Source organism: Lissotriton helveticus, chromosome 10, assembly GCF_964261635.1.
Source record: "Lissotriton helveticus chromosome 10, aLisHel1.1, whole genome shotgun sequence".
In the NCBI taxonomy this organism is placed as follows: Eukaryota; Metazoa; Chordata; class Amphibia; order Caudata; family Salamandridae; genus Lissotriton; species Lissotriton helveticus.
Genome location: NC_136071.1, coordinates 446926088 through 446951758, shown reverse-complemented (window position 1 = coordinate 446951758; position 25671 = coordinate 446926088). Strand labels below are relative to the sequence as shown.

Here is a 25671-nt window from a genome sequence, read left to right as displayed (position 1 = left end):
CTGGCTCCACATCAACAAGAGGATATCCTTCAAGCTCCTCACCCACGCACACAAGGCACTCCACAAGACCGGCCCAGCCTACCTCAACAGACGGCTCTCCTTGTACATACCCAACCGCCAGCTACGCTCCCCCGACTTACTCATACCTGGCTGTTCGATCAGTAGCACCTCCCCCCCAGCGCCTTGAGACCCTCGCGGGTATGTAGTGCGTTTTACAAATGATTAATTGATTGACAATTTACAAATCAGCCACTAAATAGGCATCCATTTATCTTTACTTATATTAATGCTTTGTTTTCAACTTGTTGTTCATTTTTCATATAGCAGACATGACCTGAAGGTAAAGGAGTACTTTACATGAGCTCCAATTACATTACGTAATGTCACCACTCATTGCTTATAGGGATGTGGAGATTGAATTATTTATCCAGAATCACAGGATGATGAGCCAACTCCAGGACTTGAACCTGGTTCCCTATTTATGAGTCTGCACCTCTGGTAATAACACCACATCATGAGTATGGGGAAAATCAGCATTTTGTTTTGGCGCTAACAAAAATTGAGTTTTTATGTGCACTAATATGTAAAACTGGTAAAAATAAAAATGTTGATTCTCATCACATGCTCCTGCCTCCCCTTCCAAGAATGAAGGACAAATCATTAAGCTTAGATGTCTGAGGTAATTCTTGGAGAGGGAGATTAAAGCGGGCGTGAATGAAGAGTGGCATCAACATTTAATTGTTGGCAGTTTTACAAAGTGTTCAAACAAAAAAAAGAGTATTTCTCGGTTTTACTGAATGTTATTCTGTCTTACCTTGACTTCTTAACCTGTGTCAGGAGCTAGCTATAGCAGTGATTGGGAGCTTGGCAATATATTGTGCACTGGCCTGCAGGAGCACGTTACCGGCAGTACAGTACTTCCAGTCTGTCTCTCTCAAGAAGCCATTGTTATGCGGGGCGTGCAACGCTGCGACCGGTTACCGTTAGACAGAAATGAAGGACTTCGACATCATATCAGATAAATGTGCCGGTTATGGGCGCTCCTGGAAACGCAGGCACGTGAGTGTGGACTATCTGTGGATCAGGCTTCATGGGGGTATAAATGGGGAAGGGGGGTGATAAAGATAAGAGATGAAAAGTGACTCCCGGTTCTCTTCTCCTGTGACGATCTGCTGTTCTCTTCCACCCCGCCTACATCTTTAACTCCCTGTTCACTTCTCATGTGCTGATCTGCAGCTCTCATCCACCCACCTCCTTCTTTAACTTCCTGTTCTCTTCTCTCGTGCTGATCTGCTGTTCTCTTCCACCCCACCTCCTTCTCTACCTCCCTGTTCTCTTCTCCCGTGCTGTTCTGCTGCTCTCTTCCACCCCACCTCCTTCTTTAACTCCCTGTTCTCTTCTGCTGTGCTAATCTACTGCTCTCTTCCACCTCACCTCCTTCTCTAACTCCCTGTTCTCTTCTCTTCTCCTGTGCTGATCTGTTGCTCTCTTCCACCCCGCCTCCTTCTTTAACTCCCTGTTAACTTCTGCTGATCTGCTGCTCTCTTCCACCCCACCTCCTTCTTTAACTCCCTGTTCTCTTATGCTGTGCTGATCTGTTCCTCTCTTCCACCCACCTCCTTATCTAACTCCCTTTTCTCTTCTCTTTTCTCGTGCTGATCTGCTGTTCTCTTCCAGCCGCCTCCTTCTTTAACTCCCTGGTCTCTTCTCCTGTGCTGATCTGCTGCTCTCTTCCACCCGCATCCTTCTTTAACTCCGTTTTCTGCTCCTGTGCTAATCAGCTGTTCTGTTCCAACCGCCTCTTTCTCTAACTCCCTGTTCTCTTCTCTTGTGCTGATCTACTGCTCTCGTCCACCCGCCTTCTTCTTTAACTCCATGTTCTCTTCTGCTGTGCTGTTATGCTGCTCTCTCCCACCCACCTCCTTCTCCAACTCCCTGTTCACTTCTCTTCTCCAGGCTGATCTGCTGCTATCTTCAACCCGCCTCCTTCTCTGCCACCCTGTTCTCTTCTCCCGTGCTATTCTGCTGCTCTCTTCCACCCCACCTCCTTCTTTAACTCCCTGTTCTCTTCTCCTTTGCTAATCTGCTGCTCTCTTCCACCCCACCTCCTTCTTCAACTCCCTGTTCTCTTTTCATGTGCTGATCTGCTGCTCTCATCCACCCACCTCCTTCTTTAACTACCTGTTCTCTTCTCTCTTGCTGATCTGCTGTTCTCTTCCACCCCACCTCCTTCTCTTCCTCCCTGTTCGCTTCTCCCGTGCTGATCTGCTGTTCCTTTCCACCGCCTCCTTCTCTAACTCCCTGTTTTCTTCTCCCGTGTTGATCTGCTGCTCTCTTCCAACTGCCTCCTTCTTTAACTCCCTGTTCTCTTCTGCTGTGCTGATCTGCTGCTCTCTTCCACATGCATCCTTCTCTAACCGCGCACACACCACACACACAATCGCACACATAACCACACACACAACCACACACACAATCACACCCCACCACACACACACATACAACCACACACACATACAACTACACACACATACAACCACACGTACAAACACACGTACAAACACACACAACCACACACATCTATCTATCGCCCTCACTCTATCTATCTATCGCCCTAACTCTATCTGTCGCCCTCACTCTATCTATCCGTCACCCTCACTCTATCTATCTGTCGCACTCATTCTGTCTGTCGCCCTCACTCTATCTGTCGCCATCACTCTATCTATCTATCGCCCTCACTCTATCTATCTGTCGCCCTCACTCTATCTATCGCCCTCACTCACTCTATCTATCTATCTATCTATCTAGCTATGGCCCTCATTCTATCTAGCTATCTAACTATCTATCTATTGCCCTCACTCTATCTATCTATCACCCTCACTCTATCTATCTATCGCCCTCACTCTATCTATCTATGTATCGCCCTCACTCTATCTATTGCCCTCACTCTATCTATTGCCCTCACTCTATCTATCTATCTCTCTATCGCCCTCACTCTATCTATCTCATTCTGTACTCCACCACCTGGTCTTCTAAAAGTACAGCCCTGCCATCTTACATGCCTTCTCCAAAGGTGCCAGGATACAGGAATCCTGCAATGGTCTATCATCTCCAATGTTGCCTTCAGAGGTTTCTGGGAGAAGGGATCTTTTAAGTGGATGCAATTTGTTTTTATACCTGACCCACTCCACAGTGTCAGAAATGAGGACAAATTAAATGCAGGGGTGCAGGTTGTCAGCTGGTCGCCATGCCTGCTTCCAGCAGGCAGGTCATAGCTGCTGAGTCCGCCCGTGGTGCCAGTCAGCAGTTATTATAGACTGCATGGCCATACGATGGGGGTTTCAGGCCAGTGGTGGATTGGATATTTGTATAGCCGTGCTGTCCTTGTGGTCCTGTCTTTTGCTGTGCTCTGCCTGTTTAGCAGAACACAGCACCACTGTTTGTAGATGGACATTTCCGAGAGTTTTCATTTCTATTTCCTACAAACATAGCACCTATATTAGTAGACTGCAAGTACAACCCCCAAAGTTTAGTTGTGCTATTGAATGGTCAAAGATCCTCTGTTCAATGGTACTCATTTTATCGACCTTAGAAGGATGAAAAGCTATGTAAACTCATGTGGAATGAAACAAGTGAACATGTGAGTATAGGAGAGCAAACACAGATCCTTGGAGTAGGCACCTTAGCTCCTTTGGCCACCAGTGTAATACATAACTGTTACCATACCACGTGTCCGAGTAAGATAACGGTGTTCGGACAGTGTAGTGACACACACAGTAGTGTGTTTTACTGCTACTGCCTGTCTTCAGAGCAGCCTGTGACCGAAAAGGGGGCTCTCTGTAAGCTCACTGACTCCTAGCAGTCACGGCAAACCATCCTGAGTGCTCGGGTGGCAGCTATATAAATATTCCATTGCCACCAGTTGACCCCGTAATACTCCGGTCCTAATGGAAGCAGACCCTTTTAAAATCAACAGTATAGTATTATATTTACAGAGCTCTCCCTGCCAGTGTACCTCCCTGAACCCGCGGCACCTGTATACAGTAGTGCAGCTGACTTGCTGTGGCTGCTATTAATAAATACAACTAATGCTTTCATCGTTCTGAGCTGCCAGTGCCCTCTGCCTTTAGTTTACTGTGTCGCTGAACTGTGCAGCCGCTGCCTGACTCCCTTCTGCTCTGTTGGCATGGCAGCTATGGGGTTAAAACGCTGCTCAAGCAGGAGTAGTGTTCGCCGCTGGATCTTGAAAGCGCATGCGTGCAATCACACGCATGCGCACTAAACGGTCAGAGAGTGGGCGCTTAAAAATACAGGCAGCCAAGACATGGGGTTTCCACGCATGCGGGGTAGAAAGACAGAAGGGGTGGGTCAATCGATAGTACACCGGCTATCATGCAGCTGAAAAACCTTTTCCGGAGCAGCGAGAGCGTGTTTCCGGTTCAGCACTATGATAGCTTGCGGTGAAGCAGCAGGGACGTTCACTTGAAGGGGGGTGGGGAATCTTCGGGCGGGTCTTTTGTATTGACCAATCACATGACTCAGACGGAAAATACTGCCACAAAGACCCGCCCAGTCCCGCACTTAGCTTGTCATTCAGTTTCAAAACAAGCCTTCTGATTGCTTCTTTTTCCCTTCGCACATTGAAATTTTGAGTCGGATGCACAAGATCTTCCTATAGGAGGTAAGTCTACTGCCCACGTCTGGTACCTTTACACCCGAGTGTGTATGCGTGGCAGAACGCTGTTCCTTCAATACAACCAGCTCGTTTCACAAACGATAATAAACGTGCTTCCCTCGTGGCCTTTTAAGTGTTATGTGTGACATTTCCCAGAGTACTATAATTTCCCTGGTCAATGGGGAAGGTGCTCGTCCAGGCCAAGTTTTTTCTTTGCATGGTGAGACTTGGAGTCTCAGTGTAATACCGACATGAATTATACTGCAAATAGAAAAAAAGCAACTGGAGAGGTACTTGGGAAACATTAAATTACTCTATGACCCTCCTCCCAGTCATCACCTTTGAGCTATAACTTAGACATCAGAGCCACTTTTTTAAGGTTGAGACAGCAAGAGTATAAGCTAGTGAATCTCGCCGCAAGACACCTTTGTTTACAAAAAGGGCTTGGAGCCCACCCATTACTTACCGTTAGTGCGCCTCCGTGTCAGTTGCAGCGTCCCTAATTAACTGGTTCAGCCAAAACGTCACTTCCGATGCTTGCTGTTGAGCATAGACAAAGCGCAGATTAATTCAACTTAATCAGTGCCTGTCTGCATCTTCAGATACGATTAAGGTACTATGGGGAAGATTTACAAGCCCCTTGCGCCTCTTTTACGCCGCCGATGCGTCACTTTTGTGACGCAGCGGCGGCGCAAAACCTGTGCCATGCTGCGGGGTATTTACAACGTGACGCATCTGGGAGATGCCTCACGTTGTAAAGCCCTGCGCCAGAAGTAGGCGTTCCTGCGCAGGGAGGCGTTCCGGTGCAGGAACGCCTCCTAAAAGTGGCTGAGTGATATCTCCAAGATTTCACTCAGTCACTTTTGAGCTCATGCTGCGTCAAAACCCTGTGCCTGCTTGAAGCAGGCGTAAGGATTGACGCAGCATTGAAAAGATAGGGCCCCCCAGACAATTGCTGGCGCTGCGTTGCGCTTGCGACGCAACTCCAGCAATGCGCCGCCTTCTGTGCAGTTTTTGCCCCATGGTGCGCCGCATTGTAAATGAGGCGCATCCATGGTGGCGGAGCCGTGGCGCACAATAACTGGCGCATCCCTGCTGATATGCAGGGATGCGCCAGTTATTGTAAATCTGCCCCTATGTCTTTACCTAACATCCGGGCCAAGAGAGTGCTGGTGCTGTTACACACTGTGTTCTGGACCGTTTTATGTCACCAATAATGTCCCTGGCAGTCTATGTGGTGTCTGATTATATTCCAGAAAGAGATTTCCTAGCCTCAAAACTCTTTCATTGCGCTGATTCTAAGTTAAATAAACGTCATTATTATTCAAAGCGTTTCCGGCAAACCAAGCTTCTTAACATAAAGTAAAAGCACTGTTTAAAAATGTTCCCCTTTTGAAGGCTCTCATTAAATAATGGATTGATTTATAGGCCAAGACTAGGCATTTAATGGTTATCAGCTGTCTGGTTTGCTAACAACATCTCGGGAGCATTCAGAAAGCTTTCCTGGGAATGCATTCCGCCCATTGCTTTACATTGGTGTTGTGGTTTGTAACGCATTCGCTGGCTTTCCAAATTATGGCTTTATTTGTTTTAGGCTGTCCAGCTTGAGTTCATCCCTTCCGTGGCCCATATCTTATTTACTGTATTCTTCCACGGCGTGCTTTCTGTAAACCTACATTTAAATCTTGACCTTTTTTGTCACATTTGCTGTGCATTCAAAGACAGAGGTCAAATGCTGGGCTCTGTCTTCTAAGGAAGCTTGGTGTTAACTTTACTTTCTCTGACTTCAAAGTGAGAGGATTTATGTGACAAATTTGCTGGCTACTTGGGGCGTGCTGAAGGAAGACTGTACAATGTTATTTTTTTACATAGCACACAACAACATTTAAATATGTGTAAATGAACTGCTTAACTGTGCAGATACTTCAGACTACATCAAATTAGAAAAGCAGAAATGAAATACAATATTTGGTAATTCTGATGTGGGACGGAAACACATATTTTAATGTGATCAAAACAAATCAAACCACTAGGTCAGTGATTGTTAACAAGAGGTCTGCCAACCCCTAGGGGTCCATGATTCCTACTCATGGGTTCCATGACTTCAGAAAAATAAACTGGTCTCCAAGCTCTGGGCGTTGCACTTTAAAATCTCATACAAGGTTGACGGCCCGTGCTGCAGGGTTCTTGTGTGACCTGCAGTTAAGCAATAATAAAAATGAAAAGTTAATTGTGGTGATTGATATACTTGCAGGAGAGGTCTGAGTTTTGTCTAGTGGAAGTTTTCATTTATCGCAAAAAAGAGGGTGAATGTACCTGCTGCAAAGCACAACGTTTAACATGCAGATCACAGATTTGTATTTCATTTAGATAACCCAGTGGGTTAATGATTTTGTCATAGAGATCCTTTGTTTACTTGCATAAATTATAATCCCTCTTGTATAGCACAGAAACCATCATCAAATAGCTGAACACAAACGTCAAGGCATTGTTTTAGAGATGTTTTTTTTCCCCGTCAACCTTGTTTTACTCTGAGGTTACTAAAAATGTGGTGCCTTTGTGTAGTAATCATATTTTTAGGTCGAGCCTAGCAGCAAGCGTACGCTGCTTTGCGAGGTATGGTGTATTCTCTCTGTTGGCTTTGGCCATCCCATCACTTGTAATTGGCTCCCTGTAGTGCCCCTTGTAAAATCTTCCTCTTCTATGGTCCCTTTGCTGTCTTTGTCCCGCCTTTTGGCCATATTTTTTCTGCCCTGGCGACTGACCCAGTTATATGGATCAGTTCACTTTTCACCACTTATACATGTTTGGCACACTACTTTTTGTTTTGCTACAGGTCGCTCCCAGTCCTTACACCACTTACCGCCTGTTGCTGCCTTTCTTGCTTTTGTCGGCACCCCGGCCAGTGTGCATCTGTGGACGCTCTGCACCTTTTGTTCTACAATTCCTTCGCTTTTCATGCATATTTGTCTTTGAAACCTAGTAAGGTTATACCAATGTTCACTAAACATTGGCAGCCCCTCTCGTTCCCCACCCTTTGGAATTTAATTATCTGTCTTAGTTTCTCCCATGCTGTCTGGCCCTGCGTGGCACTTAAAGTATGCGCATAATAAACAAGCATTGGCAGAGCCAATAGGTCTCGCCTTTGGGATCTTATAAGTATTTAATTATGCAGCACAATATCCTTGGTGCAACATCAATGGTTGCATAGCTAAACACTTAAAATGTCCCAAAGGTGAGACCTATTGGCTCTGCCAATGCTTGTTTAAAGTAATGCTCGTTGTCAAAAATCTATGCATTTATAACATATTTTTAATGTTTTTATATTTTGGATGATTTTATATAGTATGTACTTTTATGATTACGTATTTTTAATCGCATAAAGATGTTTATTCCTCCAACCAGGTAGCAATGCAAACACAACATTTCAAAGTTTGCCTGCTCCGAAGCTTCAAACCAAGCCCTGAAAATAACAAAGTAAATATTATAAATGTAAGACAATGTACTGCAAGTCGCGTCTTGCATGATATAAAATAAACATTGTGCCTTAAAAGTGTTGAACTTAGAAGGTGAAAGTTTTTCTCCACACCACTGCGTTACTTCAAATAAGGTGGCTCACGTGTGGTCATCGCACTTCCTGTCTCATTTATTTGTTTATGACTCCAGTAAATCATTTACAGAGGAAAGTCCTGAATAAATGAATTCAGCCCAGTTTGGAGGCGCAAATGTAGGTGCTTTACCTTGCCCAATAAGCACCCACTGGTCACGCTGGGTGTCCGACTGATGCTTCTTCTTGGACAGCATCCCAATATCCAAGCTGAGCACTGGCTGCTTTGGCACGCGTACAGAGGCGCAGCTCCAAGCAAGTTGAAGCTTGGTGGAAAATCGTACTAAGAACAGCTGCTGCTGGTATGGGAATTATGTACCGAAGCCAGAACGGAGCTCCGTGCAAAGCGCACATAAAATGTTTTACCTCACATCTGTGACTTGTGTGGTTATAATATAGCATTGCTGTTGCATATGAATGACATAAATGAACATACCCAATGTTTCGCGGCCTGCCGTCTGGCTGTTCCCCCCGCTGTGTGCTTGCATTGGTACGGCACACTAGTCGTAGTCTTGGGAAACTAAACTGAAAGTTGAGTTGCTTCTGATACCACCGACGAAGCGGTTGCGAGAAATCTGAATAACAGTAGTTGCATCCCCGTAGGGTCAGAGCTGTATTTTGGGAACATAAATAAGCTGTTTGACGGTGTGTGCTTTTGTAAAGGATAATGCAGCCCAGTTACTTTTGTGACTACAGGGAGGTACTCGGCTGCTAAGGTTTCAAATTTCTACATGTGACATTTTCACGATACCAGTGTAATTATGAGTGACATTTCAATGACTAAGAGTGATGCTTTCTGACGAACAAAATTAAACAATGAAGATGAGGGAAAAAACTCTCCCAGCGTAGCTTGCGGAGTGGGAGGGTTGGGGGGGGGGGAGTGCGGCCGAGAGCACACACAGCGTTTCCCTTGCGGAAGCGAGCAGGGGCACCATCTGTTTCAAAGCTAGCTCCCGCAAGGGACTCGCCAAACGTGCACACATTGCCATTGAAAGCAATGCAAAGCGTGCACATTTTTGGCAGAAAAAGCAAATCGATTCCTAAAGGTCTCCTCCTAATCTGCACATGCGCGCTGTGTAGGTGAGACCTAAAACAAATATCACCGGAACTACTGAAGGTCAACAGTGGTGAGAGCCAGATGCACTTAATGCCCCAAACTGACCCCCGAGCACACAGGCAATAGTGTGTGGTCCATCTTGTACTCTGCTGGCTCTGGGCTGCAACACGCCTGCTTCTCACCCAAGTAATTTCAGGGAATTTATATTGTTGTCCAAAACCACAGTGGCTGCCCTGCCCCGGTTAACCTTTCTGATGCTGTTTACATCCCCATGCTGTCTCTCGCTGCTACTTCACCCATCTACCCCCTTGTCCACCTGCTACCGTCATTGCTTGTTTTGTTTGCTGCTGTTTTTCTCCTGAACAGTTTCTGTGCATGTCTATTCCTTGACTACGTATGCCACAGGACCGATTTAGGCAGAGGACCTACGATTCTTTTAAGCAAAACCGGCTTTATTTTAGGTCTCCCCAGCCTAAAATTGAAGTCAATGGGGATAAATACATGGCCTGATGTTTTAAATTTTTTTTTACCTACCACTTTACTGCTGCAGGGCGCACTCCCTGTAACGTGGCTGAAGGGGTTAATGTATATGGTGCGGAAATCTGTGTAAAACTTGCAAGTCAAGTGGGCCTGCTCCAGTAAAGTATTTCAGGGCACAGGGTTAATGTGCTGAAAGCAGAGCTCTGTGTTCAAGGAGAGGTCACAAGTTTAAATATGTTTAGTTCATATTTATCATGTTTTTTTTTTTTTGGGAAACATATTTTATTGATTTTATACAATGTGGCGCCTTGGTTCAGCGCCGCGGCAATTGGTACATTGGTACATAGCTCTCGTAATTCTTATGCAATGAGCTGCGTTATAGACATTTTAACATTTTACATTCAAGTACAATTAATAGCCCGTTTTGGGTATCGAAATTTCCAGGACCGAACAATTGCACCAGCTATTCCAGTTATATATTGTCCAATAAGATCAACCAAAAACAGAACATTTCTTAACCACCCACCCCCTCCCACTAGTCTGGCTCACCCCCATAAGAAGTGATTCGAACCTGAGGCTTCTGCTTATTGCTCGAATATGCGTCATGTGGGAATTACTGGGTTAAGGATGTTAGTCAGGTGGTTCGGATCAGTGTCAGGCGAGGATGAGTGGGGAGGCCTTGCAGTGTCTGTTGTTGAGGAGAGGAGGTGTTGTGTGCTATAAGTGGTGTGGGGTTAGGGGGTCAATTGCCTTAAAAGCCTCCAACATCAGGTCCCATTCCATGGAGATATGTGTTTTTTGTAACCCACGGTATTCCTCCCGTCTAAATACTGGGCTTTCTGCTCTACCCCATCGGACCATCCCTCTGTGCCAGGTAGGTACAGTTGGGGAAAAGGCTGATTTCCATTTCATTGTGATGGAGCATTTTGCTATGAGGGCGGCCAATCCAATTAAACGGAGCTGCACTTTCTGCGCCTTAGGGCGTTGGATTAGTCCTAACAGGCAGTTCTCTGCTGTGTCCCAGTTGGGGAGTCCTGTGTTATCTCTTATGATGTGTGTGACTGAGGATTAGAACCCTCTGAGGAGTAGGCACGTCCATAACATATGTAGAATGTTTGTGTCCTCTACCTGGCATTTAGTGCAGCAGACACGCACATTGGGTTATATGCAATTGAGGCGGAGCGTGGTGAGGTAGGCCCTGTGGAGGATCATATATTGTATGAGTTTTAATTTGGCGTTACGGGACACCTTTTTGGAGTATTCTAGGAGAGAGGACCAGTCCCTATCCGTTAAGTCCTTTCCAAGATCTCTAGACCACTTTTTCCTTAGAGTCGTTAGGAAGATTCCTGCTTGTGCCCGGGTCCCCTGTACAGCCATCTAATGAGGTGGCGTCACTCACCCATCAGGTATACTGCATTTGTTCGCTTGTGTGTAGGGGGCTCTTCGTCACTCGGCGACCACTGCTTATTTACATATCGAATATTAGCTGCGTGCAGCATAAAAAGAGAGCTTGGGACTTCCTGCTCCCGAGCGAAATTCTCGTGGTCTAACAGGGCACCTTCTACAAACATCGCTCCCACTGTGGAGACCCTCTCCCGAGACCAACAAAGTATACTTCGGCTAGTGACCAAGTCCATTGTGGTGGGTATTCAAAGTAAGGGGATTGCAGAGGCATAGGGAAGGCACTGCCTGGTGTATTGTAGGGCCTTTTTTTCAATAGTAGAGCGCTATTTGCAGCAACAGGGGGGAATCAGGGGTACCCTGCTCCGAGGTAGTAGCAGGGTGCCCCGGCTCAGGGCTTGCGGTGTGTAGCCAGTTTCGTGCAGATTACGGCCTGCGAGAAAGTATGATAGCCTTTGTAACTGACTTGCAAAGCAGTCGGCACAAAAATCCGACACTCCTAGGCCACCTTCGACTGGCCTCTGCTGTAGCTTAGACAATCCCACTCATCTGCGCCCTGTTCCTCAGATGAGATCCAACAGGAGGGAGTCCAGTGTTTTGAAGATAGAAGCAGGAAACAGTACTGGAAGATTTGTGAAGAAGTACAACAGGCACAAGAGGACCACCATCGTAGAGATGGCTATTCTGCCCATCCCCGAGAGTGGCAACGACACCCAGAAGGTTATCTGAGTGCATAGCGCCTTGACCGCTCACATCAGTAGTTTTGAACCCAGGCATGGATGGGCTCAAAATTACTCTCAAGGAACCTGAGGCCTCCTGAGACCTCCTCCCCCAACCACCACAAAGGGAACCTGCCCCACCTTATACTAGGCACTCAGAGTTGTTCACTGCAACTACTTGGTGGTGCACATTGGGAACTGTGTGCTCTTTACACTCCAGCTGGCACCTTACCGTAGTCACACTGGCTCCTATGTCTCTGAGCCTCTACCCTCTGTCCATTGATGGCCACCCACTGCCTGTACTTCTTCGTGTTCTCAGGCACGAGTCCTCTGGACCATCTCACTGGCCCCTAGTTAGACATGGGTCATCTCAGTAGGCTCCCATCCTTCTCCTGAAACCAACTCCTCCCCAAGCTCTACGCTGGCCAACCCCTGTGGTAGCGCACCAGTGGGTGCTGGTGTCCACTTGGGACACTTAGGGTCCCCCTCATGTGACCCTTCTGACCACATGCATAACACTTGCGGGGGGCCCTCTCTGCGGGCTTCCCTGGCTTTTCCTCACCAGGGGGATGGAAATCTTTGCCCAGGGAGCTAGATTGGGGATCTTTAGAGAACTCCTTCGGTTTACCCTTGTACCCCCTGTTGGACCTGGGGTTACCAGTCCACATAGGGTAGCCTGGCACAGAGTGGGTATGACTAGACTCCGAGGCAAATTATGTTAAGCTTGCATCACACTTCGCATAGTAACTCGGCGCCCATCCACTAAAAATGACACTACACCAGTTTATAAAAAAACGGTTTGCTTTATAAAAATCTTTAGGATGACTTTGTCTTTTTAGCAGGGTTTAAAATGCAGTACATCACATATTTCCACATTTGCTTATCGGCATCCAAAAAGCTTTACATTGCATTTATTAATACTTTTTCTCCAAAGAGGAAAGAATCTCAGCAATTACCCTTTTACCTTCACTTTTTAGTAGTAATATCACAGTTCAGATGAGATAAATAACCAGAATAAGGCTTCCCTATGAGGAAGCTGATAGATACATTACCCTTGGGAACTCAGGGTCAACAAGAGTTAGAGGTTACAGCTGTTCAGCAAACCTTTCCCCCCACTGGCACACTTGTAAATTGACTCAAGCAGCTGTATATCTGAAAGAAACCAGGCAGGTTATTTATGCATTTCATATAGCCATATAGCTTGCTCTACTCCTGCAGGAGATGACCTGGATATTACAAGAACATTTCCATGCCCTGAGTGTTCTACACAAAGATATTTCCTGAGTACCGACTTTCCTGACTCCTGAGTCAACCCTATTGCCCTGGCCTCCAGTGGCCAATGACTGAACTATTACTCGGAACTCTCTCTCCCTCACAAATCACTTCTGCTCAGGAAAGGAAGTCACTGGAATGAACAAGTCCAGTACTTAAAGAATACTGTTTGTGGTGCAGATTGTCTGGTTTGCGACGTCTCAGGCTTGTGTGTCACTGCCTAGGCCTCCATTTCTGCCACCAATTAAGGCCTAGACACGATCGTCTCTACCGCCCCCTCCCGGAGTAGGTTCCCAGCTTACTTCTTTAATGTAGGTCTGTCATTCGGACTCCAGTCAGCACCCGTTCCGTGTCCCCGATCTGGGGAAGGCACCGCTGCTGGCTGGTTTGACTTGCCTTTCTTTTACTTGGGGCTGAAATCAGGCATTCTTCACCCTGCTGGCCCTTAGAGGCGTTTGGCAGAGCTTCCGCGGCCCTCCTCTCGCTGGCTCCACCCGCGATGAGCTCCGCCTTCGCCCGGCCCTCTCCAGCGTCTCTCTGCCTCTTCCGACGTTGCCGCTGGCTTCACACGCGAAGTCTCCGCCTTCGCCCGGCCTCCTCCAGCGTCTCCACGCCTCTTCCAACGTCGCCGCAAACTTGCCTTCAGAGTTCAATGAGCCTCCGCTGTCCTCCAACGGCGCCTGCCGGGTCCTGCTTCCACACCACAGCAGGAGGAATCTGCGTCAGGGGCACCTCCCCACAGAAGGGGTCGACAGCTGGCACAATGAGTCTTCTACACGGTGAGTCCCGCTTCCCGTTTACATGGCCAGATGTGGTTGAGGTCCCTTCAGGGCCAGATTCCTTCAGCTTTCCAGCAGTAGCACAAGTTCGTTTTACCAGGGGCAATAAGAGTAAGAAGGGCGGGTTTTATGTAGCTAGTGGTGGTACCACAATGGCAGGGTTTGGTCAACAGGAAAGGGGGTCACGTCAATACCGAAGAGCAGCCGGCCCGCAGGTCGATCTAACCCCTTACAGTGCGCCTTCCTCCCTACTATGTCGCCTCACTCCTCACCAGGTCCACCCCCAAAACCCTCTGGTTGCTCTAAAATGGCCGCCCTGGTTCTGGCCTTATATAGACTGGGCTCTAATTGCTAGAACTAGGTGGAAGGTTCTAGAGCCTTCCCATTGTAGTCCTATGGCTCAAGATCCTGAGGTAAAAAATGTGACAGTTACAAGCCTCCATTTTGTGTCTCCCTATTCTCCATCTTAAAGGAGCACCTGTGCCTCAGGATGACGTAGGGATAAGGAGGCACCCAGAACCCTGGGGACAACACCAAAAATTATAGTGGACACAAAAATAAAAGAAGGTTAGGAGGCAAAAAGGGGACAAAATGAATAAATAAATAGGAGGGACCACCCAAAGGGCTGACAGGTCTAACACCCCCACTCTTCTGCTGGTGACCCTGCCCACCATAGGCAGAGTCTCCCACATACCCCATGTGGACCCTGGTAATCACCCAGCAGTCCGGCTCCTGAGCAAGCTTTCTGGGTTCAGTAAGCTTACTGTCAATCAAGCGCTGGCGCAGCGCTGGAAAACTACTATTGGACAAATCAAATCATGAAGCCCTTGATAATCAGTTACCTCATTGTCCTTCACCCAACCATCCAATGTTCTGTAGAAGGAAGCAACATATTCAACCCATGTCTGTGACTCAAGCTCTTAAAGGCTGTGAACATCTGCCTGTATCTCTCTGGGGTTAAGCCATGCTTCCTGACCTCTCTCATGAGGGGGTACTTCATCTGATCCACTTTGGGTAAGGTTGGCAAGGTGTCCCTCCCTTCTGCTGTTAAGTGGTTCCACGAGCCCGCCCACAGAAATTCAACAAACATATTTGCATGTTTTTTATAAGAATATTGCTAGTCATAAGATCATAACTTTGAAGGACAATATCGGGCTTTATGAGGACTTTGGCACTGCTTTGAAGAACATCAATTTCCAGTTTCATTCCTGCACCTTTTACAAATACAAATAATAAATAATACAGTCTGTTTGAAATAATTCACTTGTGGGATAGGGTGGGTCAGGCTTCATACAAAACACAAATATCTTAGGTAAGGAATTTTCCAAGCATTGTATTGGTGGGAGAAAAATAATTGATGAGATCTTTTATAGACTCAAGCAGTTGGATAGACCTTATAGCAATATGTGTGAGCTTTTGGGACCTCACAAGTCCCTTCCTCACATACAAATTACCTACATGTGCAATAAACATTGGCTAAGCCAATAGGTCTAGTCGTACCTTTATCTTTGGCAATGTTTGTGAATGTTTTTTGCAAAACTGTATAATGGAGCTACTTTTTGTGTGGAAGTGCATATTGTGCAAGAGCAGAATGTTGTCAGTCATAGAGAAGTTAACCAGTTGCTGAAATGGGCTGATGCATTGCCCCATACTGTATGCCGTAGTAGACAGAAAGAAATGTGGGTGCTAAAATAACAGACCAATGGATGAAAGGTCGTGTTGATGGTCCCTATAACTAACTATACTATTTGTACTTTTATTAAAATCAATAGGTCTTTGCTAATGCCAGGCCTAAAACATGATTCATATTACCAAGAGATGGGCAAAGGATGGTCTGAAGCATTTTGAACAGAGTGGGCAGTCATTTACAAAAACAAATGGCAGGTAGAAGAGAATAAAGATCTGTGAGAATAATAGAATCTTCTGCTGTTCACATATGGAGCAGACTAATATAATTGTGGAAAGTGGTTGTCTAATAGTGTAAATATTTCTAGCCACAGTATTTGTATCTGACCAGGATGCCTTGAAGTCCCAAAAGCTTCTGCTTGTATTGGTGCCACTCTGTACAAAAATGAATTATCAATTGGGGTGGGTGAATATCCAACTCGATGAATGATCACAACTCTTTTTTTTTTTTTAACAGATTTTTTTATTGAATGTATATCCTATGCAGTCTACAGTACTATAATCACAAAGAATGACTGGTGAAGGCGACAAAGCATACATTTTCAATTCTTTAAATCTTTGGTACCGTAGACAATCCGGATCATCTGTCTCTAATCACCCATTTGCAGCCGCACAATTCCCATCTAACGTCAGGCCACCGCCTGCCCTCCCTTTCCCTACACCGTACATACACCTATATGTCTCCCAGTGGTGCCACACTTTCTCCCATTTCTTGGGGCACGACCTGCCCTCGTACAAATAATCACAACTCTTGTCAGGGTGAACCCATAAAGTCTCTAACTTACAGTGAGCAGAACCCCACAATAGCTATGACACAGAGCAGACAGGCTTAATTTAGAGCAATGTCTAAAGTTTTTATGCAGTACCAAAACAGTAAAATGCTAAATAATAAATATTCCAAACCGAATTAGACAAATATAATCAAATGTAATAAAAAATGACAAAAATACAATAGGGAAACTGGGGATATGAATTTGGTTACTTTTAAGAAGAAATAGCACAAAAAAAAACACTAAGTACCAATGATAATCAATTGTTGTTGTAGACAGGGACCTAGGCACAATTTGACGCTAACCGCAATGGCGTGCTGGTCGGACAGACCAACCAAGTTGGTCCTAGTAAAAAAAATGTACCTTCTACTTTAGTCCTTTAAGTTCAAATCCACCTCAGGAGTTCACTTCTAAAGGCCACCAGGACCCCAGGGGAGACACATAGATACTCACAGGGTGTCAGACAGAGCAACAGGGTTCAGTTCTAGCTGTATCCCTGTATCATGAACAGAAGGTCAGGCGTCTAAGCCTTGGAATCCACTTCTTTGCCCTGGGTACAAGAGGGAGCAGGCCGTGTCCTTTATGTCTCCTCTCTGGTCACGGACAGCAGGTCCTGTACTTTTCTATTTTGCCTCCGCTTCAGGAGTGCTCTGATGTGAGTCCCTGGGGGTGACACATTTATGCCTGGCACAACCTAGTGGCAGGCATGCATTGGGAATGACTCCTGGCATGCCCTAACAAATGGGTTCAACGTTCCTGGGGCCAACCCTATTCACTTTGGGTATTTTTAATATAGTGAAAATCTTAGACAATACTCAACTTTGTGGCCTAGGAGTGTGTGTGGGGAGTTTACTGTGATAACCCTAGTGTCCTCCTACTAATAGTAAAATAGAGTTTAACCCCCAATAAACCCAGAGAGTTAAGTCTTCTGGAACAAAGCAGAGGGTTCTAGCAACCGGACTGTGGATACACAAGAGTTGTCTTGGCATCCTGTTTCTCTTCCTTTCAAGTGCTTCCCCAATGTTATATAAAAACCCAGTAGACTTTCAAGCATGATTTGACACTATAATGTCAAAAAGATGCTCACAGCCCACCCATCATATTCTGTGACGTTCAGAGGTGTCCTTTCTGCCCATCCAGGTCAGCTTATTCTTTCGTCCTGGGAAACATTTCGCAGATTTTTCCACACCTATTTAAATATTAATCTCTAGCTGGTAGAAGCTTGAGAGCAAATGCAAATTAAAATTCAGGAACTTCAGGCAGAGGAAGTAAAACTTTCTAAAAGTTACCTTACTTCGTATGTATTAAAATAGTTGTTAAAATAATTTTTGCTAGCTAGTCCCTTTCCCGAGATACAGTTTTGGGATTTCTAGACAGAACAGCTAGGCCTACCATCGTGAAAAATAACTTTGGGTGTCTAGTCACTGTAAGGACATATTAAAGTTACATTTTACATGTCCTACTATTAAATACCATGCACCCTGCCTTGTGGACTCCAACGTCTACTTAGGGGCAACTTATTTATATTTAAAACCTGTTGACTTGTCAAAGGGGTTTATTTTGACGGTCAAATTGCAGTGCTTAAACTGCCACAGTAAGTGCAAAATGTGGCTTCAGGTCTACCTTTACAGGCTGCCTCCGTAGTGGATGGCATAGTAGGTTCTGCAGTCTAGTAGTGATATTTAACTTACAGGTCATGGGTGACCCTTGTACCATGTGCTAGGGACTTATAGGTAAGGTAAATATTCTAATTAGGAATATGCCAATTCGACCATGTTTGAAGGGGGAGCACAAACAAGTATCCCTCGGTAGCAGGGTTAAAGTGAACAGTCTTAAAACGTCATCAACAATAGTATTGATAAGTCAGGGAGTTTGTTGCTCCAATATCTCTTAAAATGAGCACGTTTTAAGACTGACTGAGCTTAGTCGCATGCCATTGTTAGATATACACACTATTTTATACTGCAACACAAAAAGATGATGGACGGAATGTTGAACATTGTCAAACATTCACCCCAAGTCACAGATCTGGATTTAATCCATCGTTTTATACTGAAATAACTAAAGTTCTTCTTGTAGAAGTTTCAATAACCCAACTTGTTTTACCTTACGCTATCATGTCCCTTTGTTCCTCGCAGCTGCTGAATGATGGAGTCTGAGGGCCTAAAGGTGCGTCGAGCTGTCAGAGAAGCTATCAATATCCTTTCAGCATCCAAGGGCGATGAAGTGCGGGTTATTGAGGCCTTGGCGAACATGAAGCAGTATGTGAGTGGAGCTGGGCCAGCCTCCCTCCGAGATAAGGAGGAGTTTGCCAGGGCCCACTTCACCTCGTTCTTGCGCTGCCTTGTCAGTCAGGCAAACCCAGATCACTTGGAGCTGCTGACTGTGGAGCAGCAAAAGGAACTGTGGGATTACTTCTTCTTGGAAGGCCCTCCTGATCAAGCCTTCCTGGTTCTTCTGGACTCAATTTGCTCAACTGGGTAAGCAGGCATTATTAGATAAGAAGCGCCAGTATGCTCTAGGACTGTGAATGGTAAGGTATGTAAATGTCTTGTGGTTTACAGATACCGCAGTTCTTGTTTTCAGTTCGGGTATTTTGTTATTTTTTAGGTAATTGTGCCTGGTGTTTCGAAATAGTTGAACTCCTGCAGGATACATTGGTGAAAGGAAGCATACACCTAGAAAATGTTTCTGCTTTAAAAATAACTGAAGTGTAAATGTGACAGTGTGGGAGTGCATGGGTTTTGGGGTGAAGACGGGTGTACCGACAACACAGATTGGAGGGAGGCATGTAATTTGCTGTGGTCAAGTTAGTTCTGGTTATGTTCGGGGCACAACTATTAGGCAGGCATGTTAGTTTGTAGTGATCTCTTTTTTTGTCGAGGCTTAAATAACAAGGCATCTTGTTAGGCACTGCGGTTATCATGAGAAAAAGAGCAGTGCTTGTTCTTCTTCAATTCTTGGGATGCATTTCTTGTCTGCAAATTATTGTAATGCCTATTCAATCCTTTCTCTTTGCTCAATACTTCTCATTGGTGTTGTATTATTATCTGGCATTGCTAATGGTTGTTGATAAAATGTGCAGTGCACTTGGCCTCTTCCTTCTGTCCCTCACCTTAGCGCATGTGCTTTTCCGCAGGCTCAGCTTTCACCTGACGAAGATGGTACACCTCCTAGAGGTCTTCCTACAGCAGGGTGGATTGTCAGCATTGATGTGGGAGGTCAGTCAGAAGCATGCGAGCACTGTCTCTCATCTGCAGGAAGCGATTCTGAACAAGATAGTGTGCTTGCCTGACCACCTAGCAAACCGGTTGCAAGGGGGCACCCCTTCCTTGTTTTACCCACAGAACTATTTCCCACTTCTGGCAGCTGAAATCATTCAGGTTCTGCAGAAGGTTTCAGAAGATCTACGAGGTGAGTGGTTGGGTTGATATTTTAGTTTTGTGAATATTCAGAGCATAGGATAGACTTGTGACCGATGAGGAATGGTCATAGGGTATGTTGATCGTGGAGCTAAAGGTTATTCAGCATCTCTTGTCAGTTACGTTACTTCCATCTAGACCCTGGCATCTCTCAACATGGTGGGCAACAGCATCCATCTCACCAAAAAGTTGTTAATTCTCATTACTGAAGATATGCTGTCCTAATTCGCCTTGTTGCTGAATGATTGCTCCTACTGACTTCCTTGGTGCTTTTGCAAATCTGCTCTCTCCTCCCTGACCGTGGTCATTCTTCTGGTTCAATACTGAGTCTTTTAGTCAATCTACATCACTGCTCACAGCTGCATCATCTCTTCCTTTGGTCTCTCACAGCATCTATTTGCAGACAATACTCACACCTTTTTCCCACATCCAGTCCGAACCCTCCACATCTGATAGAGACATCTAGCCACAGATTCCTTACCTTTGAATTTCCCAGGCATCAGATTGGATCCGGAAGGTGGTGTTGGTCGGCTCCACGTGATGTCGGCGGTGGCGTCTGTGCCGGAAGTGACGTCTGCGTCACCTATATATAGGTGGCCCCTCAGCACACTGAAGTCAGTTCTTTTCTTTCCGTGGAAGTCAAGTGCTGATCTGTGACAACAGTTACCCTCTGTCACTTTTTGACAGGGTTTTTTCGACTTTTGTCGACACCTTTTGGTGTGTAGGTTTTTTCCTCATATCTAGGAAGACATCTGGTTTCAAACCGTGGGGCGCCTGTCACCGTGCCATGTCGGTGATGGACCCACAGGAGGTTTGCCTGTGGTGCTTGGAGCAGGACCACTATTCGAAGTCCTGCTCTGACTGCCGGGCCATGCATCCAAAGGCTTTGTGGAAGTGGCCCCTAAAGATACTTGTGGCCTGACAGTCGGCACCACGTCATGTGATTCCTAAGGGATCTTGTTCACTGTCCTGGTCTAGAGGAAGGTCTAGGAGCCCCTCCAGGAGTCCCAAATCCTGTTCGTCCAAATCATCTGAAAACTCAGGTAAGAGGAACAAAAACAGAAGTAGTCGCAGTGTGCTTTGACTTTTCCCCATCCATCGGCTGACTTGACTGAGGACCTTTGGCATTCTAGGCCTCCTTCTTAAGAACTTGCGCCTGGTTTGGCTTCGCACCCCCCTGATTTTATGGGAGCGGGATCACCCCCCTCAACTTTGAGAGTTTTATGAGGCAATTCGCCTAATTTTTGGGTTACCTGACCCTACCAGTGCGCCTTCAGGCCAGTGGGGTCAGAGGGGGAACCATTGGGTTCCATACCAGAGGCTCTGTCCCCGAAGCCGATGTCCCCCTATGGACCCAGTAATGATCTTGTCCGGCCAGGTCGTGCCATTGCGTCCTTCCCCAATGCAAATGTTCCCAGTGCCGCTGGTGCCCTTTGGCGGTGCCAGCCCAATTGAGATCCCAGACGACCTAGAGCCAGTACTGTGATGACTGAGACCCATACTGGCGCCGACAGAACCTCCAAGTCCTAGGTCATTTCCTGAGCTATTTTTTGAGGGGCTAGGAGTGGGAGAAGATTGGGAGGGGTCACTGGACCCTTTAGAAGACCAACCTTATCAGGAAATGGACTGGCATAAGGAACTGGGTAAGGCCAGTGAACTGGACACCTCTCCAGATTCTGGAATGCTTTCTCCCCTTACCATGGCTACGGAGCGAGGGGCATCATTTGCTTTGGTGGTGCGTAGGGCGGCTGAGATTCTGTAGGTCCTGTCTGCCCTGGACCCAGGAGATTGGATGGTGGTGTTGGGCTTGCAGGATGCCATCACCATATTCCTGTTGTGCCTGCCTATCAGCGATACCCGCGGTTTATGGTAGACCAGCACCCCGCGGGTGTTCACCTAGGTGATGGCGGTGGTCACAGCTCATCTGCGCAGATCAGGGTACTAGTCTTTCCCTATCTCGATTACTGACTGCTGAAGGTGGGCTCGCCCTGGCTGTCGTCTCCCACCTCCAGACTACGGCAAACCTTCGGATTTCGCTGGGGTTCACTATCAACCTGCCAAATTCACACCTGACTCCCTCTCAGACGCTCCCTTTCATCTGAGCCGTTCTAGATACAGTGCAGTTTCGGGCTTATCCTACCAAACAGCGAGTCCAGGATATTCAGGCTATGATGCCGATGTTTCAGCCTCCATCCTGGATTTCGGTGAGAATGATTGTGAAGCTGCTGGGTCTCATGGCCTCCTGCATCCTGCTAGTGACACGTGCCAGATGGTTTATGCGGGCTCTGCGGTGGTACCTGAAGTTCCAGTGAGCACAGCATCAGGGGAATCTCTCCGACATGGTCCAGATCTTGAATGGAACTGCACGAGACTTGCTGTGGTGGCTGGCGAACCACAGTTGGGTCAGAGGCAGACCCCTCTCCCTTCCTTCAACCAGATCTCACAGTAGTCACAGATGCGTCACTTCTGGGATGGGGCGGCCATCTGGCACAGGTGGAGAGCAGAGAACACTGTAGTGGAGCTCAGGCCTCCTGTACGCCTTTCCGCCCATACCACTCATGCCCAGAGTTCTCAAGAAGATGAAGAACGACCGGTCCCAAGTCATCCTTGTCATCTTTGTGACTCCGGACTGGGCATGGAGAGTCTGATATCCAGAGCTTCTACAGATGAGCATAGATCCAACAATCAAACTGCTCCTTTGGGAGGATCTTCTGTCGCAGCGGGGGAGGGTCCTCTACCCAAACCTGTCAACTCTGCACCTTCTTGTGTGGAGATTGAGCGGGGCAGTTGATAGCTTTTAACCTTTTTTTTGAAGTCTGCAATGTTATTCTAGCATTAAACACACAAGGGGGCATCAGTTCCTCTAGGGGAGTGAACCATAATCTAGTTCGCTCAGTAGTACAGATTGAAGGGAAGAATATTCTGAGTAATGTGGTCGTATGCTCTGTCAGAAAACCATAAGGAAGGGAGAGAGGTGTGAAGTGGGTGGATTCTCCTCGGTGACCTAGTGCCCTCAGAAGACCGTACGGGCGCCCTGAGTCATCATTGGGCGTTGCTCCTCGTGTGGGTGGCGCTGCAGTCCCTCACGGGCCCCACAGGGGGGCTCTTTAGCGGAGTTCTTTTGGTGGAGATGCCGCAGTTGTGCATGCGGGTCTGAGGGCCTAGTGAAAGAAATATGTAAAGTGAGTGCAAATTTAAAATGACCAGACAGTACCCGTCAATTAGTTTATTCAAGGGTCTGGATAGCCAATTAAAAGAGGTGGACCCTGGATTGTCCCTATATAAACCAAATAATAGGGGTATGTCTGTAGTACTAGACGTTTGTCTCAGGGTAAGAGTGTGGATATGAAAATAAAAATAAAAATAAATATATATAGATATAGTTATTGGGTCAACTGGAAAGATCTATCCAGTTACCAGTGCTGACAGTGTCACCACTAACCATGCCATGGTTAGGGAGGGGGAGGGTTGCTGGCCTGAAACAGGTAGTGGTCTCACCAAAGCGCAGAGCAGCCTGTCTGCTTGGAAATAATCTGGAAACCTCAGCATGGGTTGAGGTAGAAAGAAAGACACATGCAGCCATGCTGCAGATCCCTGAGATAGTGTGGGTAAAGACCAGAGCATAATGCTGAGCACAGGGTGAAAAAGGAATGTTGGAGCCTGAAATGATGGACCAACCTCCCAAGAGGAAAGGTAGGAAGACTGGTGAAACCGTTTCCACACAGCAAAAAGATCAGAACCCTCTCCTCAGGGAGAGGGCTTGTCAGCCCCAGAGGGAACTGAGCCCATGGAGCTTGAATCTTACGAGATAGAGCTGTTGGGACCAGGGGACCCTCTACGGAACATTTGTGCCTTGGGAAGCAGGTCTGTCCCACTCTTGAATCCTGAGACAGCAAGGTGCTACACAGGAGCAGGGAGATGTCAGTGGCTCTCACAAGGTCTATTGAGAGGAAGGACTCCTGTACACTTAGGTCAGAGACCCCAAACCTGGTGCCACTAGTAGAATGGTGGTGCCTTAGTTGTATAGGGAGTTTCTACTCACTTTAGCTCATGAAATCCCCCTAGTTGGGAATCTGGGCAAAACCAAATCTTTGGAAAGATTGGTCGCCCACTTTATTTTGCCCCAAATGTCTCAAAAAGTGAAGGAGTTTGTAAGCTCATGTGTCACCTGTCAAGCCAGTGGCAAGACAGGAGGGCACCCAGAGGGCCCCTTAGTTCCACTACCAGTGGTTGGGGTACCATTTGAGAGGTATGGGGTGGATATAGTGGGTCCACTTGAACCTTCCACAGCCTCAGGAAAAAAGTTTATACTAGCAGCAGTGGATCATGCTACTAGGTATACTGAAACCATTCCCCCTAGGACTACTACAGCTCCTGTGGTAGCCAATGCCCTCATGAGTGTCTTCACCAGGGTAGGGTTTCCTAAGGAGGTAGTATCAGACCGAGATACCAACTTTATGTCTGCATACTTGAAACGTGGGATGAATGTGGAGTGATATACAAGTTCACAACACCTTACCACCCACAGACCAATGGTCTTTTTGAACGATTTAACAAGACATTGAAAGGCATGATAATGGGACTCTCTGAAAAACTCAAAAGGAGATGGGATGTTCTGTTACCCTGCCTGCTTTTGCCTACAGAGAGTTGCCTCAGAAGTGAGTAGGGGTTTTACCATTACCATGCGTGTTTAGCTGACCAGGAAGATTATCACATCTTTGATGGCAGCTCGTGGGAAATAAAGTACCGAATTCGGAACTCGTTGATGATCGGGTTCATTTATTTCTACCGGTTTGGAACATAAAAGATACGAGTATACAAGATCCCAACATTTTGGAAAACTCGCAGATTGTACATGTGTACGAAGGACGCCTAGAGAAGAAAGGATTTTTCAGGATTACTCTTTATTAATCTGCCTGACTGTGGCTTTTGATGTTTTCGTGATTAGCCCTGATGAAGCCCGCTGTGGTGAAACGCGTTGGCTGTGTGGATAACGAATAAAAGAAGATTTTGCAAGAAGACAAGTTTTCACATCATTTTGTGTTTGTGTAGTGCATATTGCATGCCATATAATTTGTGCCTCTTTGAGCTATAATATTGTTGGGGTTTTACCATTTCAACGTCTGTTTGGCCACCCTGTAAGGGGACCACTCTCACTTGTGAGGGAATGATGCGAGAGACCCCATCATGTACCAAAGCAAGATGTGGTGGAGTATGTTCTAGGCCTTCATTTCAGGAGTGCATGCAGAAAGCATCCAAACACCATGAGGCCAGCCAGGAGCTCCAGAAGCTCCAAATAGCTGCACTGGTAGAATTGCAACCAGGGCAACAGGTGTGGAGTTTGGAGCTATTGGCACCAAGGGCCCTCCAGGACAAATGGAGTAGCCCTTTCGCTATCCTGGAGAAAAAGAGTGAGTTCACCAGTGGTAGACCTGGGCACTAGCAGGTCCCACAAAAAGGCAATTCATGTGAACTGCCTCAAACTCTTATTGTGACAAGGGCTGATGTACAGCTCTTTTTCTTGACCCCTGGTCAGACACCATGGTGTACCCATGATGTGTAGAATGTGGCCTAGTCCCTGGGCGGCGACTAAGACTCTAACATGCACTACCAATTGATGTGTGATACTCAATATGAAAACAAATTTTAATGAGAAATTATACTGTGAGACTTTTCACATTACCACATAAATGCTTCATGTATTTGTGCATATATAATGCTTACATGGATGATATATACATTTCCTAAATATCAATAGTACAAACTTTGTTTAAACAAAACAAAATGACAGAACCCAATGCAT

General features: G+C 46.4%; 1 protein-coding gene across 1 annotated transcript in view; it reads left to right on the top strand.

Annotated features, from left to right (window-relative positions):
* The first annotated feature begins 4577 nt into the window (after positions 1–4577).
* TELO2 (telomere maintenance 2) overlaps positions 4578–25671 on the top strand; it is a 659928-nt gene continuing 638834 nt past the window's right edge. Inside the window, exons 1-3 of the mRNA XM_078662940.1 lie at positions 4578–4681; positions 18585–18926; positions 19586–19860. Of these exons, the coding sequence (XP_078519066.1) occupies positions 18592–18926; positions 19586–19860 (610 nt within the window). The 5' untranslated portion in view covers positions 4578–4681; positions 18585–18591. The remainder of the gene's footprint in view (positions 4682–18584; positions 18927–19585; positions 19861–25671) is intronic.